General features: G+C 41.7%; 3 protein-coding genes across 4 annotated transcripts; 2 read left to right on the forward strand and 1 right to left on the reverse strand.

Annotated features, from left to right (window-relative positions):
• Positions 1–83: 83 nt before the first annotated feature.
• Positions 84–4,680, reverse strand: si:dkey-21c1.1 (uncharacterized protein LOC100150256 homolog). The gene is made up of 3 exons (XM_061909128.1): positions 4,099–4,680; positions 854–959; positions 84–704 (listed from the first exon to the last, which is right to left on the reverse strand). The coding sequence occupies exons 1-3, from the start codon at positions 4,113–4,115 to the stop codon at positions 447–449; spliced, it is 381 nt and encodes a 126-aa protein (XP_061765112.1). The 5' UTR covers positions 4,116–4,680; the 3' UTR covers positions 84–446.
• On the forward strand, positions 4,654–12,879 carry LOC133558054 (uncharacterized). Of its 2 annotated transcripts, none has more exons than XM_061909126.1 (2): positions 4,654–4,818; positions 9,161–12,879. In XM_061909126.1, the coding sequence occupies exon 2, from the start codon at positions 11,115–11,117 to the stop codon at positions 11,880–11,882; it is 768 nt and encodes a 255-aa protein (XP_061765110.1). In that variant the 5' UTR covers positions 4,654–4,818; positions 9,161–11,114; the 3' UTR covers positions 11,883–12,879. The 2 variants fall into 2 exon arrangements, with proteins under 2 accessions (XP_061765110.1, XP_061765111.1); XM_061909127.1 differs by having other exon boundaries at positions 9,166–12,879.
• LOC133558449 (archaemetzincin-2) lies at positions 12,844–21,089 on the forward strand. Its single transcript, XM_061909830.1, is given in 11 exon segments — positions 12,844–12,849; positions 12,905–13,008; positions 13,010–13,052; positions 13,054–13,129; positions 13,338–13,511; positions 15,758–15,897; positions 18,502–18,627; positions 18,711–18,728; positions 18,730–18,825; positions 18,827–18,880; positions 20,848–21,089. Coding segments are annotated over 11 exon segments (975 nt in total). The 3' UTR covers positions 20,986–21,089.
• Positions 21,090–22,966: the final 1,877 nt, after the last annotated feature.

Consider the following 22,966-nt stretch of genomic DNA (forward strand, 5'->3'; position numbering starts at 1 on the left):
AAATGTTCAATACGTTTATAAATAAGTCCAGGTAACGAAAACATGCAGGACTTTAAAATGTGAAGTGAAAAAATACAAACACGTTTTTGATTAAAGTGCTATGCTTTATTTACTTTGCAAGCACTTTGGATCATACTTCTCTCGTGATTAGCACCAATGAACATGTCCACACATCAATGCACGCATGTTAAGAGAATGATACCTCTTCTTAAAGTGCACAGGGTGCGTGCACACACACACACACACACATACATATCAATACTGCACAGTAAACCACAGTGGCTGGGCCATGTAAAGGCAAATGTGCTTATGGTCTTCACAAATGGTATATATGGCATAGTGGGAATGAGCTCTACAGCCAGTATTCTGTAAACCTCCCCGTTCTTTTGAACCCAAGGGTGGCGGTTACGAAGTGGCCGACTCGGCGAGGGACCCAGGAAAGAAGGTCATGTCGAGCCCGGGCGGCCTCTGGTCTGTAGACTGCTGAAGTGCGCCTCCCTCAGGACTCTGTTGATGGAGTCGTAGGAGAAAGTGCTGCCGTCGCCATGGAAACCGTGCTCCGCGGAGACGGCAGAGTCCTTGGGCTTGGTGCTGGGGGAGTACTGGTGGATGCGGTTGCTCTGGCTGTGTATGCACGGCCTGCTGGTGGCCACCGGTGCTCTCTCTGTGCTGCAGGTCCCATTGCTCCCGTCGCTGCTCGAAGACTGCAAATACAGGGACGTACAGAAACGGGCTTTCACTTTGAGAGCCTCGTAAATAAAACATGCACGCCATTTTCACTGTCTGCAAAATATGTACAGTAGCGTAAAAAAAACTCCAACACCGATTGGTAAGAATGTACATTCTCACACACCTCTGAGTCCAAATCTGACACAAGCAGGCAGGGGGCACCTCCTGACCTCTTGGCCTGAGGACTCAGCTGTTGGGTCTCTTCATTGTCATTGCTTCTAAGGCGCTTCCTGGGTATAGCAAAAAAAAAAATGCTGTTTGAGTCATACTTGCCAACCCTCCCGGAATTCAGCGCCTCTCCCGAAAACCTCCCGGGACAAATTTTCTCCCGAAAATTTCCCGAAATTCAGGTTGGAGCTGGAGGCCACGCCCCCTCCAGCTCCATGCGGACCTGAGTGACATGTCGACAGCCTGTTTTCATGTCCGCTTTCCCACAATATAAACAGCGAGCCTGCCCAATGACGTTATAACTGTAGAATGAGAGGGCAAGTTCTTGGTTTCTTATGTGGGTTTATTGTTAGGCAGTTTCATTAACGTCCTCCCAGCTCAGTAACAACACATAACAACAGCAGTCACGTTTTCGTCTACCGTAAAGCAATTCGTCTGCCGTAAACAGCAATGTTGTGACACTTTGGGCTGGGCGATATATGATATATATCGCGGGTTTGTGTCTGTGCGATATAGAAAATGACTATATCGTAATATTTGAGTAGACGTTCTCACGCAGCTGCGGGCATTACACTCTCCTCTCTCCTGTGTCTCCTCACAGACAAGCAGGCGCACTTTCATACGTCACTGTCACGTCATACGTATACGCCCTCGCCCAGCAGAGGTAGCGGCGTGGCTAACGCTAGCTGTGATGCTAGCGGGTTGTTGCGGAGAAAGAATGTGGGAATCTCGTCACAAATGAAGGAAGAATTAATTCCTTATAAAAACAGTACGGGGTCCATCGTCTGGCAGTGGTTCGGCTTCAAGCGGGAATATGTCGAATAGACAACTTTAATTTGTCATGTGTGGGGCACAAGCGTTGCTACCAAAAGTAACATTACTGCTAATATGTAGCATCATTTGAAAATAACTTTAATAAATTCAGTTTTGGTAAATTGACTTAGTTGAGATTTCCTTCTCTGCATGAAAGTTTAAAAGTAGCATATATTAGTCCAGTATGAAAAAGAATGTTTTAATGTATACACATAGAATCATCATACTGCTGTGATTATATGCATCAAGTGTTCATTCAAGGCTAAGGCAAAATATCGTTATATATATCGTATATCGCAATTTGGCCTAAAAATATTGCGGTATTAATAAAAGGCAATATCGCCCAGCCCTAGTGACATTCTTAAACAGGACAATACCGCCATCTACTGTACATGCATATGTGACAGTAACATCTACGACAGGGGTCACCAACCATTTTGAAACCAAGACCTACTTCTTGGGTACTGATTAATGCGAAGGGCTACCAGTTTGATACACACTTAAATAAATTGCCAGAAATAGCCAATTTGCTCAATTTACCTTTAACTCTATGTTATGATTAATAATTAATGATGTTTATCTTTGTGAAAACACTGATCATCTTAAAGGCCTACTGAAATTTGATTTTGTTATTTAAACGGGGATAGCAGGTCCATTCTATGTGTCATACTTGATCATTTCGCGATATTGCCATATTGTTGCTGAAAGGATTTAGTAGAGAACATCCCCGACAAAGTTCGCAACTGAAGAAAAGCCCTGCTTCTACCGGAAGTTGCAGACGATGACGTCACATGTTGATGGCTCCTCATATATTCACATTGATTTTAATGGGAGCCTCCAACAAAAAGTGCTATTCGGACCGAGAAAACGACAATTTCCCCATTAATTTGAGCGAGGATGAAAAATTTGTGTTTGAGTATATTGATAGCGACGGACTAGAAAAAAAAAAAAAAAAAAAAAAATGCGATTGCAATCACGTTGCATTGAGACGATTCATATGTTTTTTGAGACATTTACTAGGATAATTCTGGGAAATCCCTTATCTTTCTATTGTGTTGCTAGTGTTTCATTGAGTTTAACAGTACCTGATAGACGGAAGTGTACGTCCACAGCCGGGTGTTGACGCGCAGTGTCTCGGGGAAGTCGACGGCAGCTGTACGGGAGGCGCAAGCTCAGCTGATAACTGGTAAGTGGCGACTTTTTAACCACAATTTTCTCACCGAAACCTGCTGGTTGACAAGTGGTCGGGATCCATGTCCGCTTTGATCCATAGTACAGTTTCAACTCCGTGAATTTTAAACAAAAAATCACCGAGTGTTTGTGTGGCTTAAGGCTAAAGCTTCCCAACTCCATTTTGCTACTATGAGTTCTCCAATATTAATTGAACAAATTGCAAAAGATTCAGCAACACAGTTCTCCAAAATAAATAAATAATGATAAATGGGTTGTACTTGTATAGCGCTTTTCTACCTTCAAGGTACTCAAAGCGCTTTGACACTACTTCCACATTTACCCATTCACACACACATTCACACACTGATGGAGGGAGCTCCCATGCAAGGCACCAACCAGCACCAATCAGGAGCAAGGGTGAAGTGTCTTGCTCAGGACACAACGGACGTGACGAGGTTGGTACTAGGTGGGATTTGAACCAGGGACCCTCGGGTTGCGCACGGCCACTCTCCCACTGTGTAATTATGCCGTTAAAGCAGACGACTTTTAGCTGTGTGTGTGTGCAGCGCTCATATTTCCTAACAGCCCGTGACGTCACGCATACACGTCATCATTACGTGATGTTTTTAAGAAGAAACTCCCGGGAAATTTAAAATTGCAATATAGTAAACTAAAAAGGACGTATTGGCATGTGTTGCAATGTTAATATTTCATCATTGATATATAAACTATCAGACTGCGTGGTGGGTAGTAGTGGGTTTCAGTAGGCCTTTAAATAAATTGCCAGAAATAGCCAATTTGCTCAATTTACCTTTAACTCTATGTTATGATTAATAGTTAATGGTATTTATCTTTGTGGAAACACTGATCATCTTAATGATTTCTCACAATATTTTTGATGTCAGGTTTTAAATAGGTTAAAATCCAATCTGCACTTTTCTTGCTGTAAATATACTCCTCCCTCTTAACCACGCCCCCGTTCAACCCCCCACCACGCCCCACCCCCAACCTCCCGAAATCGGGAGGTCTCAAGGTTGGCAAGTATGGTGGGAGTATTGCTATTTTTCTTTTAGTGGCGAGAACGTGTGTAAGTGACGAGATAAGTGGAGGCTTTAAAAAGAAAAAAGAAACCAAAAATAGCAACATAGTTACATGATGACAGGAACATACATATATATATTTGCCACATTCAATACTGTACAAAAATGGGCTTACCTGTTATCTGTCAGCATATTGCAGCAACCTTGGTAGATGTCTTTGTTTTGGTGAAAAAGGTGGGATTTAAACGTCAAAGCTCGGCTACAGCTCCACCTACCATAACGCAGGGAGTAATAGTTAAGACGTAAGACCTCTCATTTCGCGTGTTTGTTAGTGTGCTCGCCGGGGAGCAGCAGCCCAGCTCAATGGACAGTTTGTTCCAATAGAAAAAAAAGAGTCCGCGGTACTTGTGGCCGGCAGTCCGCCTAAAAAGCCGCACTTAGGCAGTGAGAATCCCGAGCAAGTGTCGACATGACAGCCGAGCTAACAGTCACAGCTAACTGCCCGCACTGTGACTAAGTTCTTCCGCTGTCGTATTCCGCCCGCTTTGCTGAAAAAAAAAGGGTGTCGGCATAAAAACCGAACACGTCAATCTGTCAACACTACCCCCCTCCCAAAAAAAACAAAGACAAAAAAAAAATGAACACAGGAATATTCAAGTTGTCGAGCTGCACAGGCGACACTTTAGCTTTGGTAACGACTGCGAGTTGGAAACGTTTCCTTGATGTCACTCGTAGCTCCGCCCCTCTGTTGTGGTGACGTCACACGGCAGTAGGCGGAAGTATCAAAGTAATTTCAAAGCAGCTGCGGAGACCTTGAATTTTTTTTTTTTTTTGTCTTTTATTTCACGGTTTCTTTTGTGAATCAATTATTTCCTCACGGTGCCATGTTTCAAAGGTAGGAAAGCTTTGACACTAAAATAATAAAACAAAACGCCATGACTGCTATGTATGACTGCCATAGTCATACATAGCATAGTTTTTTTTTCTTTTCCTGCCACTTATTCCCTTCTAGGGTCGCGGGGGGCGCTGGTGCCTATCTCAGCTACAATCGGTCGAAAGGCAGTGTACACCCTGAACAAGTCTCCACCTCATCGCATACTGTTGTTGATAATATTCATTTTTGTTTCACTACTTTTGGTTTGTTCTGTGTCGTGTTTGTGTCTCCTCTCAATTGCTCTGTTTATTGCAGTTCTGAGTGTTGCTGGGTCAGGTTTGGTTTTGGAATTGGATTGTATTGTTATGTTATTGCTGTGTATTGTTTTGTTGGATTGATAAAAAATAAATAAATAAATAAAAAATAGATTTTTTAGAAAATGAGAATCAATTCTGAATCGCACAACGTGAGAATCGCGATTCGTATTCGAATCGATTTTTTCCCACACCCCTAATATATATAAATATATATGTATATATATATATATATATATATATATATATACATATATATATACACATATATATATTTATATATGTACATATTTATATATATATGTACATATATATATATATATGTATATATGTATATATATATATATATGTAGGTGTGGGAAAAATCACAAGACTACTTCATCTCTACAGATCTGTTTCATGAGGGGTTCCCTCAATCATCAGGAGATTTTAATGGAAGCATTCACATACAATGGTTTATATAGAGCACAGAGTGGGTGGGTACAAGCAGGCGTAGGGTGTGGTGATTGGCTCATGTGTTACCTAGGAGGTGTTTCCGTCTATGGCGGCATGCTGAAATGATTTCACTGCGCTTGTTGAGGGATGATAGATCTGGATGATATATAATAAACAGTTTCTCTTTTAAGCATAGGTTGCATCTTTTATTACCACTGTTGTAAGGTGTGCTGGATGCAAGAATTTGCCATGTTATTGAATATTCAACATTATTGTCTTTGAGGTTCCAAATGTGTTTGCTGAGTTCTGTAGAATTCTGCAAAGTCTGGTTTCTAAAGGAGGCGTTGTGATTATTCCATCTTGTTTTGAACGCTCCTTCGGTTAATCCTACGTACGTGTCGGATGTGTTAATGTCCTTGCGTATTACCTTTGCTTGGTAAACGACTGATGTCTGTAAGCACCTTCCGTTGAGAGGGCAATCAGGTTTCTTGCGACAGTTACATTCATTATTGGTTTCAGAGTCGTTTAGTCTGGGGGTAGGCAGTCCTTTTGCAATTGCTTTGTTGTGGTTTGAAATGATTTGTTGCATGTTATTCATACAGCTGTAGCTCAATTTAATGTTGTTCTTGTTGAATATTTTTCTTAGAGTGTTGCCTTTGGGGAAGTGTTTGTCGATCAGAGTGAGGAACTTGCGGCCGATGTTGGTTGAGACGTCTTTGCTGAATGGCGGATTGTACCAGATGATGTTGTTTCGTTTTCTGCTCTTTTTTGGTTGGTTTCCTGGGGTGGGTTCATAGGTGAGGGTGAAGTTGTATCCGCTTTCATCAAGTGCTTTCTGGTACGGGGGGGTTGCTTGGTCGAATTCAGCTTTGCTGGATGACAGCATCGATAGCCTTTTATTAATTCCGGTAGGTATTCTTTTCGTGGTGGTGGGTGGGTGGTTGCTGTCGTGGTGCACGTATTGGAGTGTTGTGTTGGGTTTCGTGAATGGTTGGTAGCTGTTATTTCTCAGGTTGAAAGTGACGTCGAGGAAGTTGACGGTTTGCTTGTTGGCTTCAATCGTGATCCGTAGGCCGTTTTCTTTGAAGATTTGGCATATGCGCTTCTTGGTGTTCTCGCTGCTCCTTGGCGAGGCGCGGCACACTGCCAGTCCATCATCACGGTAAATACCAAGGTTCAGGTTGAGGCTAGCAAGCTGGGAGAGGAGGAAACATATATATATATATATATTAGGGGTGGGCAAATTAATGCATTAATTACGAGTTTATTTTAACGCGTATTTGCGTAAGTTTACATGCTTTTATTTTGTTAACGCCTTGTCTTAACAAGATGGCGTCGCCCGGACGGGCTTCGGCATCAAGGAGCTCTTGGTAAAGATGGAACATTTGGCAAAAATACCGGACAATTCTGCAAATTTCATGGCTGGCTTACAGCGTGGTCACTCCGGGATCACTTACGACCGCCAGACAATTCTGAATGTGGATAGATCGGGCCGTTTTGGACTGAATGACGCGTGCTTGCTAGACCGGCTAGCTAGCATGGGAATACTTTGCCGGCTACATCCAGGGGCCTGTGAAGCAGCGGAGAATATGTGTTGTCTGTCTATTTATCAATAATGCAGACGAGGAGTGTTGGCTGAGTTCTTAACGTTTGCTTTCAGAGCGCGCATATCACAACATACAAGATGCCGTCATGGCAACACACAACCTTTACCGGGCTACCGCGCATGCTCGTCACTCCTGTTGCATGCTGGGTAGGGTACTTCGTTATTTCCCCGGCTCATAACATCACAATATAGTACCATGTATATGATGCGTTAAATTTATCAAAGCACCAAGCAAACAATCGGAAAATTCCCATCATATCAATTCCTAGATATGGTCATAATTATTTTAAGTGCACTACGCAGAATAAACACAACATTATTAATATTGCTACTACAGATAATTTGATCAAAAATTCCCTAAAACAGCCCACTACCTATAATATAGGTTTTTTAAACATAAGATCCCTGATAAAAAAAAATGTTTCTGCTGTTACCTCAGAAATTGCCCGTTCAGATGTTATGATTGTGGCTCAGAGATTTGTATGTAGATTATATTTATTTTCCATAACAAACAGGATAACTTAAATACCCTGGCAGTGGCATAAGCTTAAATGTTTGTATTTAAATTTTTTGAGTTGGTTTTCATAAAATATGCTGTTTAACTGCTACTGTTTAACAAGGACTGATTTAAATTGTGTTTGCACAACAAATTTTTGGGCGCTTTTGTTCATGTCGGAGAATATTCCAATACAGGTGCACTACACACTACTTTTGAATTCATTATTAGGCTTTGCGTATACAATACAGTTAATCGCGATTAATCGGAGAAATAGTGCGATTAACTTTGATTAAAATTTTTAATCGTTGCCCAGCCCTAATATATATATATATATATGTATATATATATATATATATACACACACACACACACACACACACACACACACACAGGGCAGCACGATTGAACAGAGGTTAGTGCATCTGCCTCACAATACGAAGGTCTTGAGCAGTCAAGGGTTCAATCCTGGGCTTCCTCCCACCTCCAAAGACATGTACCTGGGGATAGGTTGATTGACAACACTAAATTGGCCCTAGTGTGTAAACACGAGTGTGAATGTTGTCTGTCTATCTGTGTTGGCCCTGCAATGAGGAGCGACTTGTCCAGGGTGTACACCGCTTTCCGCCCGAATGTAGCGGCGATAGGCTCCCCCCCCCCCCGGACCCCAAAAGGGGCAAACGCTAGAAATGATAATTTTTTTGTCTTTTACAATTAAAAAAACCCTAACATTTTTACAACACATTTTTCTCAGATGAAATATTCTAGTGTGTGAATGTGAGTGTGAATGTTGTCTGTCTATTTGTGTTGGCCCTGTGGCGACTTGTCCAGGGTGTACCTCGCCTTCCGCCCGAATGCAGCTGAGCCCGCGACGCCGAACGGGACAAGTGGTAGAAAATGGATGGATGGAAAAGAATAGAATAGAATAGAATGGACTTTATTGTCATGATATTTGCATGTAACTAGATTAATGACTCCAATTTAAGGTGCGGTAGTGGGAACAAATATGGGATAAAAATAAATTACACAAGAAGTAATAAAAATAAAAATAAGAATTGAAATAAATACACTACTATCCAATTAAAATAATAAGCAATTCTGTACAATATACAAAATACTGTACAATATACAGAACAAGACAAAAGTACCGGAGTGATAACAATCAGTGTCGGATGTATTGCACTCAATTGGTAATATTGCACAGTAGGGTATTAGGGTAGGATATTGTATAGGGGTGAATTATTTATTGTAAGTTAGTGTTTAAGATGATGACAGCTCTGAGAAAGAAGCTGTCTCCGAGCCTGTTTGTTCTGGCTCTGATGCACCTACAGCGCCTGCCCGATTGTAGCAGGTCGAACAGGTGGAAGCCAGGGTGTGTACTGTTCTTGCTAATGTTTTTTCCTCTGTTGAGGCAACGGGAGTTGTGTATATCCTTCAGGGAGTGGAGAGGCCAGACAATGATATTTTGTGCAGACTTTATGACTCTCTGAATTGTCTCTTTGTCTGCTTCAGTGCAGCTGGCGTACCACACTGTTATGCAATACGTCACCAGGCTCTCGACAGCCGAGCGATGGAAGGTCACCATCAGCTGCCTCTCCAGTTTGTTCTTCCTCAGCACCCTCAGAAAGTGGACTTTCCGCTGGGAGGCTTGTCTTCCTTAGACTTAGACTTCCTTTTATTGTCATTCAAATTTGAACTTTACAGTACAGATAAGAACTACATTTTGTTACATTTGCTTGTTGTAGTGCAGGATAAAAATACGGAGCCCCTAAAGGGACATGGATGTTTTGCAGGATCTCGCAAAACTTTTTTCCTTTAGGTTTTTTTCCTATGTCAGTGAACAGGAAGTGAAACAGACAGAGCGATGGAGGAGCGGGAGCATGCGGCAGCCTACCCATCATCTGTGCTCTATTGTGGGACCATAATACGATTTGATGTCTTTATATGTTAGGCCAATACTAAAATAGAAATCAATAAACTTTTCCCACGGATGATGGGTAGGCTCCTCCATCGCTTTGTCTGTTTCACTTCCAGTTCACCATCGCTGTGTCTGTTTTACTTCCGGTTCACCATCGCTGTGTCTGTTTTACTTACGGTTCACTGACATAGGAAAAACAGCTTTTGCGAGATATCGCAAAAAGCATTGCGAGATCGCGCAAAACATTTTTTCCCCTCCATGTCCCTTTAGGGCAGGGGTCTCAAACTCAATTCACCTGGGGGCCACTGGATGCAGAGTCTGGGTGAGGCTGGGCCGCAAGAAAAGATTTCTTTAAAAAATGTTGCATACTCGTTAGCATGTCTAGTTGTATAATGATGACATTTCAGATTGTATTCCTTGTGCACCGCAACTTTCTCTGTGCAAATAAGACACGTTGGGGTGCCCCTGTGCTTAACAAAGAAATATTGCATCCCCAAATTTTCCTGGAATTGTCTTTGCTCATCACTAAACTTTTCTCTTCACTGCAGGCTTTGAAAAAGACATGTTTGGGGTTGTGGAGTATATTTTAAAGTAGCTGATTCGCGGAGAACGATGTTATTTCCGCAATGTTTGTCGTTCTGCTTTTCCTCCCTACAGCAACAGGGCGGTCAGCGAATAATAGCCGGGAAAGTACCGGGATAGCAAGCGCAAAAAAGTGACGGCTCCCGGCGTCATATAGAAATGTATGTAGTGTTCATCGTGTGAGGCAATGCAAATTAAGCAATAAAAAAAGCAAATAACGGTTTGAATTGGTCCAGGTTATTGGGGACTGTAATTACTGACGGACAGGTATCATGGTGTGACTGCAGCCAGGCATGTAAGAAAACCCTCGTCTCCATGGCAACGTTTCTGTCACTTTCATTCATTTGCCGCTTTTCCACCAATGCAGCGGTAGGCAACCCAGAACGTTGAAAGAGCCATTTTGGACCCAAATAACACAACACTGTCAAGCGGCATTCATATAAAACTTGCGGGCCGCACTAACATTAAACTTTCATATCAAGGTGAGGGCCGCAAAATGACGTCACGCGGGCCGCATGTCTGAGACCCCTGCTTTAGGCGCTCCGTATAAAAGAGCAATAAGGTGCAGATGTAAATACATAAATTACTGTACAGATAAATATATTGCACTTTTATACGGGGACGGGGGTATTAGGATGACAGGGGATGCAAAACATTAACAGTGCAATACGTTTTCGTAACATGGTCACTACCGCCTACTTTGTCTTGTTATATTCTTATTTTACTGTTATATTGTTATTCCCATTGTTTTTATTCTTTTTGTCATATTTCTCTATTTTGTTTCCTTTTAAACCCCCATTATTTACTTTTTACTTTTTTTTAAATTGATCTCAGCTCTGTACACTGCTGCTGGAATTTTAATTTTCCTGAAGGAACTCTCCTGAAGGAATCAATAAAGTACTATCTATCTATCTATCTATCTATCTATCTATCCATCTATCTATCTATCTATCTATCTATCTATACATGCTCAGTGACTGCCTCACTGAAATCAAATCATGGATGCACTCCAACTTCCTCAAACTCAACTGTATCAAATCTGACATGCTCATGATTGGCCCCAAATCCCTCACCAAAACTGCTCACAACTTCCAACTCTCTGTCGAGAACTCCACTCTGTCCCCATCCACTTACATCCGCAACCTCGGAGTCATTCTGGACAATAACCTCCCCTTTGAAAACCATGTCAACCACATTACAAGAACTGCTTTCTTCCACCTTAAAAATACTGCCCGTCTCCGTCCATCCCTCTCCTTCTCTGCCCCTGAAACCCTTATCCATGCCTTTATCACCTCCGGACTTGACTATTGTAACAGCATCCTCTACGGCTCGTCTTGCAAAATTCTCAATAAACTCCAATACATTCAAAACTCTGCCGCCCGCCTGCTCACCCACACCACTTCCCGTGAGCACATCACCCCAGTCCTTCAGAAACTCCACTGGCTCCCCGTTCCACACCGGATCCACTTTAAAATCCTCCTCCTCACCCACAAATCCCTCCACAACCAGGCCCCTTGCTACCTCACCAACCTGCTTCACCGCCATACCCCTTCACGCAGCCTCCGCTCCTCTGATGCCAACCTCCTCTCCCCACCACTCAGAACCAAGCTCCGGACCTGGGGTGATAGAGCCTTCTCCATCGCTGCTCCCACCTCCAGGAACGATCTTCCCAAACCCATCCGTGACTGTTCAGACCTTCCCACTTTCAAAAGCCTTCTCAAAACACACCTATAAGGATTTGCTTTTAACCAGTGATTAGTGTTCTGTGTTCTTTAATGTCCTGTGTGTTGTAAATGTCCAGTATTATAATGTATTTTACAGTGTACTGCTTTTATATATCCTGTATTTTATATTATTAATTTGAACTGTTTTATATTTTATTTTTTTATCCTGTAAAGCGTCTTTGAGTACCCTGGAAAGCGCTATACCAAATAGAAAGTTTTACTATCATTATTATTATGCATCCACGTTTATGGATGTATGTTATATTGTCTTCATATTTCAGCGAGTTAATCTGTTTTTGGGGGGGAATTGTGGGGATTATTCTACTGCATTCAAGAGTCTTATGGCCTGAGGGAAGAAGCTGTAACAGAACCTGGAGGTTCTGCTGCGGAGGCTGCGGAACATCTTTCTAAAGTCCAGCAGTGAAAACAGTCCTTGGTGGGGGTGGGAGGAATTTCTGCAGATTTTCTGAGCCCTGGTCAGGCAGCGGCTTTTTTTCGATTTCCTGGATTGGAGGAAGAGTAGTCCTGATGACCTTTTCCGCCATCCTCAGCACTCTCTGCAGAGACTTCCAGTCTGAGGCACTGCAGGCTCCAGCCCAGACAGAGATGCAGTTGGTCAGTAGGCTCTCAATAGTGCCTCTGAAGAATGTAGTGAGAATGGGGGTAGGGAGCTGTGCTCTTTTCATCCGACGCAAAAAAGTGCATGCGTTGCTGAGCTCTTTTTACAAGAGCTCCGGTGTGTAGGGACCAGGTCATATCGTCAGTTATCTGCACCCTCAGGAACTCGGTGCTGCTTAAGATCTCCACCGCTGTGCCGTTGATGAAGAGTGGAGTGTGGCTGGACTGGTGCCTCCTGAAGTCGACGATGATCTTCTTGGTCTTGTCAACGTTCAGGACCAAGTTGTTGGTTCTGCACCAATCAACCAGATGTTTCACCTCGTCCCTGTAGTCCATGTTGTTGTTGATGATGGATGAAGGTAATAAACCACTCTGTGAAGACTCTTTAAGCAGCCTTTGTTCTTGACTTGTAAGGATTTAGTAAAGATTTACAACAAGTAAAGTGATGAAGAAAAACATCTTTTAGACGAAAGAATCCACCCAGGGCAGCCTGGTTCTCGTTTCCAGCCCATTGCAGTGAGACTCAGACTGGATCCCCTCCCACCCAGAGGAGCTTCAAGACTTTTGAGAGATTCCTCTGTGACCCTCGCTGGAAGACCCCCAATGCAAGTTGTGGTACTATTTTTATTCAGAACGTAGGTTAGTTGTTTTCACTGAAGTATTCACCAAAGTGAAGTAGTACAGTAGGCCCAAGTATTCATCAAACAACCAATAATCAATTTACCTAATATAGGCAGGACTACAAAAATATTAATAACACAAATGGCTACCACATGTATACAGTTGTGGTTTTTACACACAGCTCAGTATTTGTCATCCCTAAACTGAGCATAGTGTTTGTCTGTAGGTTTCTTTGGTGACGCGGGAGCCCAAACAGAGCAGTCTGTAGAATGCCTGAGAGAACACTGCCAAGCTTTCTTCTATGGGCTGCCTGTCCGTTTGTTACCAGCCGTCTCTGTTGCTCAAACAGGCTGCTCTTTCAGGATTAACCGCAGCACACACAACCTTCAGCTGCCCATTCGTAAGTGGGTATACTGTATAGTATACCCAATCCATACATCCATTTTCTACTGCTTGTCCCTTTCGGGTTGTGGGGGGTGCTGGAGCCTATCTCAGCTGCATTCGGGCGTAAGGCAGGGTACAGCCAGGACAAGTTGCCACCTCATCACAGGGCCAACACAAATAGACAGACAACATTCACACACTAGGGCCAATTTAATGTTGTCAATCAACCTATCCCCAGGTGCATGTCTTTGGAGGTGGGAGGAAGCCGGAGTATCCATAGCAAACCCACGCATCATAACATCTAAATACGCCCTATTCAACGGGCGGACAGGGGGCTATATTTGGCCCGGAAATGACACCATACTGACCTATGAATTAATTTCAAAACTTTGGAGACAAATATTTTGGAAGCACATTTCTAAAAACAATAGAGTGCTCCTGTTGTCTAGAGCAGTGGTTCTCAACCTTTTTTCAGTGATGTACCCCCTGTGAACAATTTTTTAATTCAAGTACCCCCTAATCAGGGCAAAGCATTTTTGGTTGAAAAAAAGAGATAAAGAAGCAAAATACAGCACTATGTCATCAGTTTCTAATTTATTAAATTGTGTAACAGTGCAAAATATTGCTCATTTGTAGTGGTCTTTCTTGAACTATTTGAAAAAAAAGATATAAAATAACTAAAAACTTGTTGAAAAATAAACAAGTGATTCAATTATAAATAAAGATTTCTACACATAGAAGTAATCATCAACTTAAAGTGACCTCTTTGGGGATTGTAATAGAGATCCATCTGGAGTCAATAACTTAATTCTAAACATTTCTTCACCAAAAAATACATCTTTAACATCAATATTTATGGAACATGTCCACAAAAAAATCTAGCTGTCAACACTGAATATTGCATTGCTGTATTTCTTTTCACATTTTATGAACTTGTTCATTCATATTTTGTTGAAGTATTATTCAATAAATATATTTATAAAGGATTTTTGAATTGTTGCTATTTTGAGAATATTTAAAAAAAAATCTCACGTACCCCTTGGCATACCTTCAAGTACCCCCAGGGGTACGCGTACCCCCATTTGAGAACCACTGATCTAGAGTAATAAGCACACTGTAAACACAATAGCAGATCTTTGCATTGACATTTTACCTTGCCAGCAAACACTGAGGTCCAAACTTGTGATTACCATAACTCAGTGGTTCTTTAATTTGGTTTTATAGGCAGAATTGAGTACTTTCTATTGGCTCCGTTGTAAGTGGACTTTTATTTACGTTTATTCAAGAGGTAGAAAGCACACACACAAAAGAAAAAATCGTCATGTCCTTCATAATGATTGTGAACGATAGGCAAACAAAAAGGGCATTTCCCCTTTTAAGTCCCTTCCTTTTTGGCAGTTGCACAATATTTTTTTGCAATGTTTTATTTTGAAAGCAGTAGGCACTTGTTAAACGTCATAAAATTTACTAGTAGTGTTCCCTAACGTTCCATTTTGGGACCTCTCTTTTTCATCATTTGGGCTATTCAACTGGTGGTACGCATGTTCAGTTAAAAAAAATTGTGAGAGACTCACATTTTTGCAACTGATTCTGAAAAGTTCTGTCATGGAGATGATCTTTGACTAGCTTTTTTGAAGAAAGTCCCTTGTGAATGGCTTCATGCCGTCATCGTGTGGGTTGCATGGAGCATTGGGGACAGACATCGCTGAGCAGGTTTCACTCTTGTTTTATTTTTCAATAAAGCTTTCGTCTTTTGCTCGGATCGCTTTTCAGCGCCTCTGATCCTTCTCGGGCGTTCTCGGTCTTCAGGTTCTGTTGCTGGTTCTCCTACTCCTTCTGCCCCGATCGCTCCTCCTTCTCCCCTTTTATGCTGCAGGAGAAGATGCAGGGATTGAGAGCAGGTGTGTGATCTACGCACCTGACTCGGATTTCCGCAGCATCGCTCCAAGCGAACCCCACCTCTCCGCTCCGCCGCACACTCCGCCCCCTGGCCGCCAACCTGAGTAGGACCGCCGGTTGTCCTACCCCGCTGTCGGCTCCGTCTCTCCACATCCCTAAAAACAGCAAAGCGCTCCTGTAACTTTTGACAGAATAAACTGACACATATCAAATGTCTACTATAGAGGACGCTGGTTCCTCGGAATACACAAAATAAGACTAATAGAGGCAGGAGAAGTCCTTCGCTTTCTGGAAATGTGAGGCCCAAAACATTTAAGTTGACTATCCAGAATATACATAGATTTGACTAACAGTTGTTGCTAGTTCCTCTTGTAAGTGACGACCTGCTATTTCTGTGGAACAGAAAACCAGAGGATACATTCTGTATTGCTGAAATCACAGTGATTGACCTCTACCCTGAAGACTCCTGGAATTTTGTCTTTGGAGAAGCTTCTCATAATAAGGTTTAGGTTTTGCCAAGTCATACATTGCTTATGTTGCTTAAAATCCCTCTTGGAGGTAGTTTAGAAATATAGGATGTTCGTCAATGAATGGCTCTTTTAAATGATCAATGAGAACTGATTTGTAGTTGTGAGCTTGTGAATTTGTTTGCGAACGGACTAGAAAATGAGTCAGAGTCGAATTAAACAACATTTTGATTCATTTTCTGGTTAATTGTTTGAGGATATGTAGGTAAGTCAAGCGTACACACACCAGATAGGGTATGAACATTTTTACTATGTCCTAATTTTTCCTTCTAGTTTTATTCAGACTTTTTACATACATAAATACATTTTATTCTTACTTATTATTTGTGTATTTTGTCTGTATTGAAACGCTCTGTGCTACAATTAAAAACATTAAATATTGACGTCATTGTCAAAACGTGGGGATGTGGTAACCACTTTATGGGATATTTACAATAAAAACACAACAAAAATAAGATTATAATCAATATCTCAGAATAATTCCCACCAATATATTAATATTGGTTTAAATGCAAATGATTCTGATTTAGATGGGGACGGCGTGGTGCGGCTGGAAGAGTGGCCGTGCCAGCAACCTGAGGTTTCCTGGTCCGAAACTCACTTTCTACCAACCTTGTCATGTCCGTTGTGTCCTTAAACAAGACACTTCACCCTTGCTCCTGATGTGTCATGGTTAGGGCCTTGCATGGCAGCTCCCATCATTGTGTGAATGTGTGTGTGAATGGGTGAATGTGGAAATAGTGTCAAAGCGCTTTGAGTACCTTGAAGGTAGGAAAGCGATATACAAGTATAACCCATTTACCATTTAGATCTTAAACAGTCGTACCTCGTTTATTGCTACTAATTGGTTCCGGATATTACACGATAAATACATGTCCTTAAAGTAGGAAACAATCATTATAAATCAAATAGTTTCATAGCTAGATCATAACATTAGAGCCATCTAGACATGACATAACACTCCTTAGTCACATTCACACTATTTTAATCCAATATAGTAAAGCTACCTGAGGCTGAGCCAATCATTAGCCACGATACTGAACAGCCTTGTTACGTTTGTACAGGGGAAGAAAACGGCACAGACAGCAGGGACATCGTTTAGCTCTATGTTTATTTATATATAGGCACAATATATATATATGAATAAGAAATGGAGTGCGAGAACTAATCCAAAATGGGTGTGGTGTGTGACTATGTGTAGATATTAGGTGTAGTGTGTTGTCGGTAGTGTTGAGTGAGGTGCGGAAGTCGCAGAGGGGCAAGGCTGGCTCGAAGGTCCAGAGAACAGGCAGAAAGTCGGGAGCAATAGATACGCGTCAAAAGTCTGTCTCCAGGTGGGAGGTCGAGATCCAAGATGGGCAGCCAGACAACCAGAGGGGAACACGGGTAGACAAGACACACAGCTCGTAACCAGGGGACGGAGGAATGCTGCTGGAAGACACGACACAGGAGAAGAAATAACAGAGAGAGAGCGAGCGTGTAGCTTGAGACGAGTCGCTTACTGTACGGGAACAGGTTGCTACGCTCTGGCCTGGTAACGCAGGTTTGCACTGGTTTAAGAAGGCACGGCAGCTCATCAGCGACAGGTGTGTAGATTGCTGATTGAGCACCCCAGTGCTCTTGAAGGTCCGCACTGGGTTGCGCCCGGGTCGTGACAAGCCTACTCTGATTGGTTTGATCTCCTTTATTTGCCAATACCACTGTATTATTGATGCTTTAAGTTTATTTAGCCATTGTAATACTTGGAAATTGCTAATTTAGGACAAACATGTAGAATATGATTTTAAAAACTATAAATCCCCAAAAATCTGCGACGTGGTGAAGCTGCAATATTCAAAGCACAGTGTAGCGAGGCGCAACTGTAATTGTTACCAGTGATTGTTTACTTGATAAAACAAACAAACAAACAAACAAAACTCTAACAACTAGAGCCAATCGTTTGAATGGTTCTTTGAAAGGAAAAACTCCTCATCCAGCTCCATAGCCATAAATTCCATTCCTAAAATTAAAAGTTAAAGTACCAATGATTCTCATACACACACTAGATGTGGTAAAATGTGTCCTCTGCTTTTGTCCTCTCCCCTTGATCACCCCCTGGGAGGTGAGAGGAGCAGTGAGCAGCAGCGGTACCGCGACTGGGAATAATTTTGTTGATTTAACCCCCAATTCCAACCCTTGATGCTGAGTGCCAAGCAGGGAGGTAATGGGTCCCATTTTTATAGTCTTTGGTGTGACTCGGCCGGAGTTGGAACTCTCAACCTACCGATCTCAGGCAGACACTAGGCCACTGAGTAATGTCACAAGATTAGGCACACATGCATTTTCCAGCCATCAGTGCACTATTTATCTTGTCTTTGTCCTCATTATAGTTACAAGGGGATCATCTGGGTACGCCCTGGACTGGTTACCAGCCAAGCATAATAAACAAATATTGACGCCTATGCAAAGAGTGTTGTCTCACGTTAGCCCAGCATGCATATTTGTGTAATGTGCTTGTAATACCACTTGATGGCGCCAAATGTTAACTTCACTGATAATTGCAGGATTTGGTGTTTCTAGCTTTGCCATGAATGATGACAGCTTCTACTCTACACCATAGGTCATGCAGGAATGTTGAAGAACAAACCAAAGCAGGGGGACAACTCCATCTTTGATGGACATCAGACTCCTCCCATCCATAGCAGTCTCTTGCTCCAATCCTGCAAGGTTGTCCAAAAAAATCCCAAACTATAACACGCTCTCACGCTCATTCATTCCAAAGCACAAATATAATGATTTCTTCTCTCCAGACGATGACGCATGATATCAGGGATATGTTTTGGAATAAAGCATTCCCAGTGGCTCAGCTGTGTCATGCTGGGCTCCAACCACCTGAAAGAGTCACACCGTCGGCCCCTGGATCTCGGCCTCATTTTGCCTATGCAAGCTTCAGGTGTCTCTGGGGTTTAACATAGCTAATGTAAAACAAATGACCTTTGATTATGATGATCGTTTGAGTAAGATATACCATTATAAGTCTGTGTTGGCCCTACTTTGAGGTGGCGACTTGTCCAGGGTTTACCCCACCTTCCGCCCGTGTGCAGCTGGGATAGGCTCCGGCACCCCCCGCTGCCCCATAAGGGACAAGCGGTAGAAAATGGATGGATGAATGGAAGTCAGTACAGCCTATTATGAACCAATACATGAGCTGTATCAAACACGTCATGTTCTGTCATCATTGACTCTATCAGAGAGATACTGATTTAAAAACTATGGTATATACTGTTATACAAACCCCGTTTCCATATGAGTTGGGAAATTGTGTTAGATGTAAATATAAACGGAATACAATGATTTGCAAATCCTTTTCAACCCATATTCAATTGAATGCACTTCAAAGACAAGATATTTGATGTTCAAACTCATACTCTGTATTTTTTTTGCAAATAATAATTAACATAAAGTTCATGGCTGCAACACGTGCCAAAGTAGTTGGGAAAGGGCATGTTCACCACTGTGTTACATCACCTTTTCTTTTAAAAACACTCAATAAACGTTTTGGGAACTGAGGAAACTAATTGTTAAAGCTTTGAAAGTGGAATTCTTTCCCATTCTGGTTTATGTAGAGCTTTAGTCGTTCAACCGTCCGGGGTCTCCGCTATTTTTCGCTTCATAATGCGCCACTCATTTTCGATGGGAGACCGGTCTGGACTGCAGGCGGGCCAAGAAAGTACCCGCACTCTTTTTTTACGAAGCCACGCTGTTGTTACACGTGCTGAATGTGGCTTTGGCATTGTCTTGCTGAAATAAGCAGGGGCGTCCATGAAAAAGAAGGCGCTTAGATGGCAGCATATGTTGTTCCAAAATCTGTATGTACCTTTCAGCATTAATGGTGCCTTCACAGATGTGTAAGTTACCCATGCCTTGGGCACTAATGCACCAACATACCATCACAGATGCTGGCTTTTGAACTTTGCGTCAATAACAGTCTGGATGGTTCGCTTCCCCTTTGGTCCGGATAACACAATGTCAAATATTTCCAAAAACAATTTTAAATGTGGACTCGTCAGACCATAGAACACTTTACCACTTTGCATCAGTCCATCTTAGATGATCTCAGGCCGAGAGAAGCCGGCGGCGTTTCTGGATGTTGTTGATAAATGGCTTTCGCTTTGTGTGGTAAAGCTTTACCTTGCACTTAAAAGATGTAGCGACAAACTGTATTTAGTGACATTGGTTTACTGAAGTGTTCCTGAGCCCATGTGGTAATATCCTTTAGAGATTTATGTTGGTTTTTGATACAGTGCCGTCTGAGAGATCGAAGGTCACGGTCATTCAATGTTGGTTTCCAGCCATGCCGCCTATGTGGAGTGATTTCTCTAGATTCTCTGAAACTTTTGATGGTATTATGGACCGTAGATGTTGAAATTTCTTGCAATTGCACTTTAAGAAACGTTTTTCTTAAACTGTTTGACTATTTGCTCACGCAGTTGTGGACAAAGGGGTGTACCTCGCCCCATCCTTTCTTGTGAAAGATGAAGCATTTTTTGGGAAGCTGTTTTTATACCCAATCATGGCACCCACCTGTTCCCAATTAGCTTGCACACCTGTGGGATGTTCCAAAGTAAGTGTTTAATGAGCATTCCTCAACTTCATCAGTATTTATTGCCACCTTTCCCAACTTCTTTGTCACGTGTTGCTAGCATCTAATTCTAAAGTTAATGATTATTTGTAAAAAAAAAAAAGTTTATCAGTTTGAACATCAAATATGTTGTGTTTGTAGCATATTCGACTGAATATGGGTTGAAAATGATTTGCAAATCATTGTATTCCTTTTATATTTACATCTAACACAATTTCCCAACTCATATGGAAACGGGGTTTGTAATTAAAGCTTATATCACATGATGTTCTACCAAACACTTACTCTGTTCCTGTCCTCATCAGGCCTTCTTGCACTGGATGGAAGACAAGCCAAGTCCTGCAGCAGAGGAGGCGTCCATTCCTAAACATGCTGAATCCTTCTATGCAGCCAAAGTGTGGCTGCAGAGAGGCCACACCATGCTGCAAGTTAATGAACTGTAACAAACAAGAGGCCTGCATGCAAGAAGTTCTCAGTTTGCATAACTTTTTTTATGTACATTTTCTCACGTATGAATACATACCGCAAATAGATTATCTTCTCTACACTATATGGGTCTTATTTTAAAAAAAGGTGTGTGATTGCACAAATTCTTTCCCTCGACATAAGTCAGTCACTGTGCGCCCTCACCCAAGATGCTCATTCTGGGTGCCGCAACGCTTAAATGTTCTTAAATTCTGACCTTCTGCGGATTCGACTTTTGCTCCTACACGCCTCTTCTGAGGCTGCAATAAGTCCAGCGCCCCTGAAAGGTGAAATATTATATTGCACTTGAAGTTTGGATGCAGAGTAAACCACACATGATAACATAAACTTCCAGAAAACTATCATGTCTTTTCTGATCGCTTCAATTGAGACACTTGCAAACATCAATTGAGATGAGGATAAAAGAACCATAATGCCACTATTAATTATCAAAAATCTAACTGCACATTATTTTCCCGTGAGTGCCATCACAGTGGAAAGGGGACCGTGTATAGAATTAATCGTAATTGGACATCCTGGTACTAACAAATGTAATAATTTCATCTGGACCGTCATTAGTAAACTGTGTGACATTTACTGTAATAGCAAATACATACACAACCAAAAACCAGTGAAGTTGGCATGTTGCGTGATTCATAAATAAAAACAGAATACAATGATTTGCAAATGCTTCTCAACTTATATTCAATTAAATAGACTGTAAAGACAAGATATTTAATGTTTGAACTGAAAAACTTATTTTTTTGTGTGCAAATAATCATTAACTCAGAATTCAATGGCAGCAACACATTGCAAAAAAGTTGGCACAGGGGTAATTTTACCACTGTTACATGGCCTTTCCTTTTAACAACACTCAGTTAACGTAATTTTTGAAGTGGAATTCTTTCCCGTTCTTCTTACACGGGATGAGCGTGTGTGAAAATACAAATTAAAAAAATATTCGTAACTTCGAACGCGGAAAAAACTAATTTGCTCAAACGAGAGGATAGAGCTTCATGTGCACGAGTATCGGGAGAAAAGGCTATCATACTGGCTGGAAGCCATCAGGAAAGAAAATGACTCACAATCTCAGTTGTAGTCCTTTTTTTTTCAATGTGTTGCCGAAGAGCGTTTCACCACCAAACTCATCAAAGCATGCCTTTATTGGCCTTGTACACTTATAGTGATGTTGAACAGAAAACGGGTTTGTTACCACACTGCTGGAAGCTAAAATTTGCCTACAATCTCTTGGTAAAGGGGATTATTCAAATTTAGGGGTACCCAAGAAGCTCTTGCCCAGGGGTTGGCAACCTTTAATATCAAAAGAGTCTTTCATCCTTCTTTTCCACAAGCAGTCTGCAGTCTTTAAATACAACACAGCTTATGAACTTTTAAAAGTTTTACTCTTTCTAACAGAAAAGAACAACAAATAAAAGTGCGATGTGCATGCGTAGATTTTTTTTTGTTTTCTAGTTCTTCACCACATATCAAACACACGGGTAAGCAAGTGACGTTGGCAGTAACGGCACAGAAATCTCTCCATGCAAAAGTAAACTACAGTGTGGCAAAAACGTATTTAGTCAGCTACCGATTGTGCAAGTTCTCCCACTTAAAATGATGACAGAGGTCTGTAATTTTCATCATGGGTACACTTCAACTGTGAGAAACAGAATGTGAAAAAAAAATCCAAGAATTCACATTGTAGGAATTTTAAAGAATTTATTTGTAAATTATGGTGGAAAATAAGCATTTGGTCAACCATTCAAAGCTCTCACTGATGGAAGGAGGTTTTGGCTCAAAATCTCACGATAAATAGCCCCATTCATTCTTTCCTTAACACGGATCAATCGTCATGTCCCCTTAGCAGAAAAACAGCCCCAAAGCATGATGTTTCCACCCCCATGCTTCACAGTAGGTGTGGTGTTCTTGGGGTGCAACTCAGTATTCTTCTTCCTCCAA

The sequence above is a fragment of the Nerophis ophidion genome, linkage group LG08, assembly GCF_033978795.1.
Source record: "Nerophis ophidion isolate RoL-2023_Sa linkage group LG08, RoL_Noph_v1.0, whole genome shotgun sequence".
In the NCBI taxonomy this organism is placed as follows: domain Eukaryota; kingdom Metazoa; phylum Chordata; class Actinopteri; order Syngnathiformes; family Syngnathidae; genus Nerophis; species Nerophis ophidion.